General features: G+C 40.1%; 1 protein-coding gene and 1 pseudogene across 1 annotated transcript; one reads left to right on the top strand and one right to left on the bottom strand.

Moving 5' to 3' along the window:
- Nucleotides 1-336: 336 nt before the first annotated feature.
- LOC125575109 lies at nt 337-4,438 on the top strand (annotated as a pseudogene).
- A 57-nt stretch (nt 4,439-4,495) lies between these two features.
- Nucleotides 4,496-6,156, bottom strand: LOC106410444 (ribosome maturation protein SBDS). Its single transcript, XM_013850938.3, is given in 6 exon segments — nt 4,496-4,742; nt 4,745-5,120; nt 5,201-5,368; nt 5,442-5,539; nt 5,542-5,771; nt 5,943-6,156. Coding segments are annotated over 6 exon segments (1,092 nt in total). The 5' UTR covers nt 6,077-6,156; the 3' UTR covers nt 4,496-4,656.
- Between the last annotated feature and the right edge of the window lie 302 nt (nt 6,157-6,458).

The following is a 6,458-nucleotide window of genomic DNA, read 5'->3' as shown; positions in this document are numbered from 1 at the left end:
CGCTCTGTGTCCACTCTAGTATTTCAGTGTGTTATCATAGTAGTTATTATTGTATTAGCTGGTGTTTAGTTTCTTTTCTGCTACGAATTATCTTTTTTTCTAATTTCAGTCAAAATTTAAAATAGTATAACTTCATATAATCTCAAAGGAAAAACATAATCTTGCATCATTAAAATTGAAAAGGGAAAAAATGATTGAATAAAATATGGTGATAACCCAAAATTTAGAGTAATGTCATTGACTTCATTTGAAGGAGAGGAGAGAGACAGAAAAGTAAGAAAGGGAATGAAAAAATCAGATCGAAATTAGTTTTGACGTCCGCAAGGACTATTCTCTCTCTTTTCATCTCTCTCTCTCTCTCTCTCTCTCTCTCTCTCTCTCTCTCTAAAAGATACAGCGAAGAACAGAAGACAAAACTGTGAGCAAAACAAAAGGTACAAGTTAATAATTAAAAAAAACAATTTGTAGGAGACAGAGAATTGTTTTAGTTTCTTTTGGGTTATCCCCAAACCCTAGAAGATGAAGAAGATAAACAACAAGTTCCTTTCTTTAGCTTTCTACTGATTCTCTCTCTCTCTTTCTCAAGTTGTAATCTACCATGAAGATAAACAGAGTTGATATCTCCGATTGTCTTTATTTCGAGACAGATTCTTCAATTTAAGCTCTTGTAAGCATCAGTCAGGAATCTGAATTAGGGTTTCGATCGAGCTTCTAGGGTGCTTGTTAACTTTTATGATTTTGGGTTGTAGGTGCTGAGCTGGAAAGGAGCAGACTTGGTTCATTTGGATCTGGGATTTTCATTTCGGAGCTCTAGAATGTTCCATACGGAATCTCACCACTCAGATTCAGCTATTTTCTTCACGACTCTGAAGCTTATCATTGCTCACGCTTCTACTTCATTGTGCACTGGAGACACCTTTGCTCCAACACAGAGCTGAGGTTATACTTATTCAGACCGTAACTCGCCTTTTTCTACATATATATACAGAGAGTATGGTGCCATCAGAGGCGCCAAATCCTGTTGGAAGTGGCGAAAATGTTCCGACAGGAGGAGCTCCTCTTCCTTCACAACCAGCATTTCCTCAGTTCAGTAACAACATGAGTATGAGTATGCTCGGGAATGCTCCAAACATCTCTTCCCTCCTCAACAACCATTCTTTCGTAAACGGCACTGGGGCCGAGTCAGACCCTCTGTCTAGCGTCGGGTTTAGTGGTTTGTCATCCTTCAACGCCTCTATGGTTTCGCCAAGCTCGTCTGGTCAAGTTCAGGGTCATCAATTCTCTAACCAGTTGTTCGCTGAGCAGCAACGGAATAAGAAAATGGAGCCTCAGAATTTTCAACAACAACAACAGCAGCAGTTTCCGACAGTGCGTGGAGGTGTGGGACCTGTCAAGTTGGAACCTGGTCAGGTCTCTAACGACCAGCAGCAACAGAAAATGTTGAGAAACCTAGGATCATCAGTTAAGTTGGAACCGCAACAACTTCAGGCGATGAGAAGCATGGCCCAAGTGAAAATGGAGCCTCAACAACATTCAGAGCAGTCACTGTTTCTTCAGCAGCAGAGGCAACAACAGCAGTTTCTTCAAATGCCTGGGCAATCTTCTTCGCAGGCTCAAATGAATAATATATTTCAGCAGCAGAGACTTATGCAACTTCAACAACAGCAACAACTCCTCAAATCAATGCCTCAACAACGTCCTCAATTGCCACAACAGAGTTTGCCTCTCAGGCCACCTATGAAGCCAGTGTATGAACCCGGCATGGGTGCTCAGCGTCTTACACAGTATATGTACCGACAACAACATAGGCCTGAAGTAAAAGCTTCTTACCTTAAATGATTTTCTCTTTCTTTCAGTTTCATTATGATTTTGACAGTTGAACCTTGTGCTATTGAATGCAGGACAATAACATTGAGTTCTGGAGAAAATTTGTAGCTGAGTACTTTGCTCCTAATGCGAAGAAGAGATGGTGCGTTTCTATGTACGGCAGTGGCCGGCAAACAACTGGCGTTTTCCCTCAGGTCTACTGCCCACTGAACTTGTTCTTGCTCTTGCCAGTTGTTTTCAGTATACTAGTTACTTGTTTCCGTGTTTAACTTCTTTACATGGAGACATTGCAGGATGTGTGGCACTGTGAGATATGCAACCGAAAGCCTGGACGTGGTTTTGGTACGACGTTATTTAGATTATCGCACAGTACAACGTTTTTTCTCTAGTTCTTAGAAAAATCATTTTTGCGTCTTTGGTTGTTCAGAGGCAACCGCCGAAGTCCTGCCGCGGCTTTTTAAGATTAAGTATGAAAGTGGAACTCTGGAAGAACTTTTATATGTGGATATGCCAAGGGATCTCAGAATTCATCTGGTCAAATTGTCCTGGAGTACGCAAAAGCAACCCAAGAGAGTGTATTTGAGCATCTTCGAGTTGTTCGTGATGGCCAACTTCGAATAGTTTTCTCCCCAGATCTTAAGGTTTTTTCATATTACTCTCTCTTTTTCCTCTCTTGGCAAACTATAAGTTTCTTCCTTTATTCTTCTCAGATATTCTCTTGGGAATTTTGTGCTCGGAGACATGAAGAGCTTATTCCACGAAGGCTTTTGATACCTCAGGTAACTTCCAGAAACATTAACTACTGTTATTTCGTTTCCCATTACTGACACTGCATCTTATGGGTTTATGGTACTTTCGCTTTGGGTTTACCTGTGACTAGAATCATCACTTGTACTTTTAAATCAACAAAAACTGCTTAGGTATTTTTTTTTTAAATCTATTTTTTGTTCTTCATGTACAGGTTAGTCAGCTTGGATCAGCAGCTCAGAAATATCAGCAAGCCGCTCAAAATGCAACAACAGATTCTGCTCTTCCAGAGTTACAAAATAATTGCAACATGTAAACTTGCTCTCTTATTTTGTTAGATTACTGTAACAACAACAAATCCTGTTTTATTCAAATTTCTTCTTCTTTTTTTTTTTTGACGTACTGCCACTGCTTCGCAGGTTTGTTGCATCTGCTAGACAGTTGGCAAAGGCCTTGGAAGTACCACTCGTGAATGATTTGGGATACACAAAGAGATATGTTCGGTGTTTGCAGGTATATGGATATCATTGAATAATAATATCTCAATATGAACATAAGTGTCATTTGTACTAAGCTGCAAAAGATATAAGTTTCCTCTTTGCAAAACCCATTCTTGCTAATGCATATTTGATCTCTTGCAATATTGTAGATCTCGGAGGTTGTAAATAGTATGAAGGACTTGATAGATTATAGCAGAGAAACAAGAACAGGACCAATCGGTAAGTTAATGTGACAGCCTTTAAAGCATCACGTATAAATATATTTTAATAACGTGTCAATCTGTCGTTCTTTTTCTTTTTTGGTACAGAGAGTTTAGCCAAGTTTCCTCGGAGAACAGGTCCTTCGTCTGTACTGCCTGGTCCTTCTCCTCAGCAACCCAATGAACAGCTAAGGCAGATTGCAAACAACGATCAGAGTTCTGGAGTAAACTATGCCTTTAATGCAGCTTCTGCATGCACCTCCTCCACAAGCAGCATCGCAGGGCTCATCCACCAGAATTCCATGAAGCAAAGGCATCAGAACGCTGCTTACAATCCACCAAACAGTCCTTATGGTGGAAACTCAGTTCAGATGGCGTCACCTAGTTCCTCGGGCACCATGGCGCCATTATCCCAGCAACACAACCTGACATCATTTCAGTCTCCAACTTCCTCGTCTAACAACAACAACAATCTCTCTCAAAACGGGATGACATGTGTTAACAATCACATGGGTTCCACAGCAATTCAACAGGCTGCAGGTGATGAAGCAAACGGGTCTAGTTCGGTGCAGAAGATACTGAATGAAATCCTGATGAGCAACCAAGCTCACAATACCTTAGGAGGAGGAAGTATGGTTGGGAGCGAGGGGAAGGGAGGTAGTAATGTAAATAGCTCCGATGTTCTGATGATGAACGGTCAAGTGAACAACAACAGCAGCAACACAAACATTGGAGGAGGAGGTGGTGTTGGGATGGGAGCTAACGGGAACAATGGTCTGATGAACGGAAGAGTTGGGATGTTGGTGAGGGATCCAAACGTGCAACCGGATCTAGGGAACCAACTCTTAGGAGCAGTCAATGGTTTCAACAATTTTCAGCGTGATTGGAACGCATGATGAAGAGACTTTGAGCGTATCTGGCATCACCCAGGGTAAAAGGATTAAAGAGGCCTCAAGCCGGAAGAGTTTAAAAAGAAAATCTTTGTACAACAACTGCTTTTAAAATACCAACTCGAGTTGCTTGTTTTCCTTTTATCGAGAGTTTTCTTTATGCTTTTATAGTTATAATGTACATCTTTCATCAGAGAGTCAATGAATCAGATGTTGTATCCTTCATTTATCTCTTGAAACTTCCATAAATTATGAACTAGAAAAATTTACTACCCTCCTGTTCTATCAAAACTCTAACCCAACTATCTAAAATCCACAAGCTTTTCTAAAATACTCCAAGCTGAAATGTATTACGATATTCATAGGCTCAAGAAAAGAGTCTGTTAACTGCAACAATTAAAAAAAAAAAAATTCATTACAAATGAAACCTATTGATCAGCTCAACAAGTTTGCGTGTTCATACTCAAAACCTAAATGCCAAATCTGTAAATTTCAGAAAGAGTAGTCTTTCAAGTCTGATCTGGAGTCATCCATGTCAACCTCAGCCGAGCATTCTTCAGCAGTAAGAGGAGGGAGTTACGAGTCTTTCGCTTCAGGTTGTGTTTGTGCCAATCACTCTTGAAATGCTCTCTGTATTGCTTAGCTTCTCCAACAAACGTGTTGCAGGTACTGCACTTGATCCCTTTTCCTTCTCCTTCTTCTTCCTTTGTGTTACTACTAGTACCAATCTCTTGCTTGTGCATTTTCTTGCTAAGTTCAACGACAGGATCGGCCTCAGTCTCAACAGGTAACAATGGCTTGTTTGTCTGCAATGCCATATCGTCATGCTCATCGTAATGATCCATGCTTGTGTCACCTTCAGCATGAACCGATACAGCGAGTATCTCTAATCTCCCCTGCATATTCCTCACAAAGGAATCACACTCTCGGTATAGTCCCGGTTCCATCTCGCAGACCTGCACAAGAATGAATCAGTTAGGATTAGAGGAAAAAAGAAGAACAAGTTCAAAGTGTTTTAAAGCTATAGAATCATTACAGTGGACATCTGAGTTCCAGATTCGTCTTTGGAGACAAGAGAAGAGTCCCATTCTTTAAGCTTGTCCAGAAGGGAGGCGAAGTTCTGAACAGGAACAGTGAGACGAAGCCTCATTGGAGAACGCTTTATAGGGAAGTGCTTCTGCAGCTCACGGATGACATCAAGAGCCTGCACAAGTTTAATAATGAAAAAGAATCTTTTCATAGGGATGACATTAAAACATATACACTACTCTACTCACCTGCTTCTTGGAGTTGCTATTAGGATCAACAGCAAAATGGATCTCATGCATAAGACGCTCGACCATGCTAATGGTATAAGGGCGTTGGGTTTCAGGGTAATGGTTTTCTGCATTACAATGGTAGCAATATCCCGAAACTGGCTTGACAACTGTGACTCTCTCTCTTTCCCAGCAACTTGAAGCTCACCTTTGTCCAAAATCTCCAAGCAGATCTTGGTGTGATCATCAGATCCAAACACCTTTATCAAGTCTTTAGATTTAGCAAGAACTCCTTTGGACACATTTGAGTAAACGGTATGTGACTGCAACACTTCATCGATGTCCTTCTCTCTGCACAAACAAATATTTTATTTATGGAATATAGTCGATTCGCTTCAGATTAAGAAAACATAATCGTAATACGGTACAGTGATAAACATTCAAACGCCTCTTTGCAAGAATCGAATGGCTAAATTGGGTAAAATCAACCGTAAAAGATTTCAAGCGATGGAGAAAGCTTACACGCCGGAACGCCACGAAAGGACCTTGTTCTTGTAGCAAGCGATCTCGAAGCGGTTGCCTTGCTTTTTCAATCGAACCACTGCGACGTTCGTCAACCTCTTCTGTCCTACCGGCTGCACCAGCGTCTTCGACATCTCTCTCTCTCTCTCTCCTAAGTTTCTTTTGCTCTCGCCGGCAAAAAGGGTTTGGACTTTGAAACAGCCCTAATTGTGAAATAAACTTTTTAGTGGGACCTTAACTCAATATGCCCTTATCGTAAAAAAAATTATTCTCCTTGTCCTCTTTCTATTTTCAGTGCCCTTTATCATTGCACTCTCTGCACTAATCTTTTACTTATTTAATAAAGAAAATTAATAAAATGTTATAAAAAAAGTTGGTTTGTTACTAGACTGTTATACATTTTTAAAAATTAATAGAATATTTGTATGTCTATAGTAAATGACAATAAGAATTTTTGGTCAATTTTTTTTAATTAAAATTATTTTTAAACACTAAATCCACATCAGTAATAACAAT

This window comes from Brassica napus, chromosome A5, assembly GCF_020379485.1.
Source record: "Brassica napus cultivar Da-Ae chromosome A5, Da-Ae, whole genome shotgun sequence".
NCBI lineage: Eukaryota > Viridiplantae > Streptophyta > Magnoliopsida > Brassicales > Brassicaceae > Brassica > Brassica napus.
The sequence above is the reverse complement of the archived record's forward strand: the minus strand, read 5'-3'. Positions and strand labels throughout refer to the sequence as shown.